This window comes from Nestor notabilis, unplaced genomic scaffold, assembly GCF_000696875.1.
Source record: "Nestor notabilis isolate BGI_N333 unplaced genomic scaffold, ASM69687v1 scaffold25193, whole genome shotgun sequence".
In the NCBI taxonomy this organism is placed as follows: Eukaryota; Metazoa; Chordata; class Aves; order Psittaciformes; family Psittacidae; genus Nestor; species Nestor notabilis.
In genome coordinates, this window is record NW_009922752.1 from 281 (window position 1) to 749 (window position 469).

The 469-nt window shown below is 58.4% G+C and overlaps 1 protein-coding gene across 1 annotated transcript in view; it reads left to right on the forward strand.

Moving 5' to 3' along the window:
- Window positions 1-6: 6 nt before the first annotated feature.
- RARRES2 (retinoic acid receptor responder (tazarotene induced) 2) overlaps window positions 7-469 on the forward strand; it is a gene marked incomplete at its 5' end in the record, with an annotated part of 1191 nt that continues 728 nt past the window's right edge. Inside the window, one exon of the mRNA XM_010011791.1 lies at window positions 7-36. Coding sequence (XP_010010093.1) covers window positions 7-36 — 30 coding nt within the window. The remainder of the gene's footprint in view (window positions 37-469) is intronic.

The window sequence follows — 469 nt, forward strand, 5'->3', positions numbered from 1 at the left end:
CCGCGCCGGCAGAACTGCAGGGTCCTGGAGAGTCGGGTGAGTTGAATTGCCGACCAGTACCTCCTGCAGGGACACAGCACCTCCATCTCCCCGTGTCCCCCATGTGGGGCTGGGGGGAACAGTGGCTCCACTCGACACTGGTGTGGCAAATGGCACCCAGGCTGGCCAGATCCCAGGCGCAGCTACAGGCTGGGGGAGACTGGATTGAGAGCAGCCCTGAGGAGAAGAACTTGGGGGTGCTGGTTGACAAGAAAGTCAATATGACCCAGCAACGTACGCTTGCAGTCCAGAAAGCCAACTGTATGAGGGCTGCATCACCAGCAGTATGACCAGCAGGTGATTCTCCACCTCCACTCTGCTCTTGTGAGACCCCACCTGCAGTTCTGCATCCAGCTTTGGGGACTTCCACACAAGAGAGATGTGGAACTGTTGGAGTGAGTCCAGATGAAGCCACAAGGCTACGGGGCAT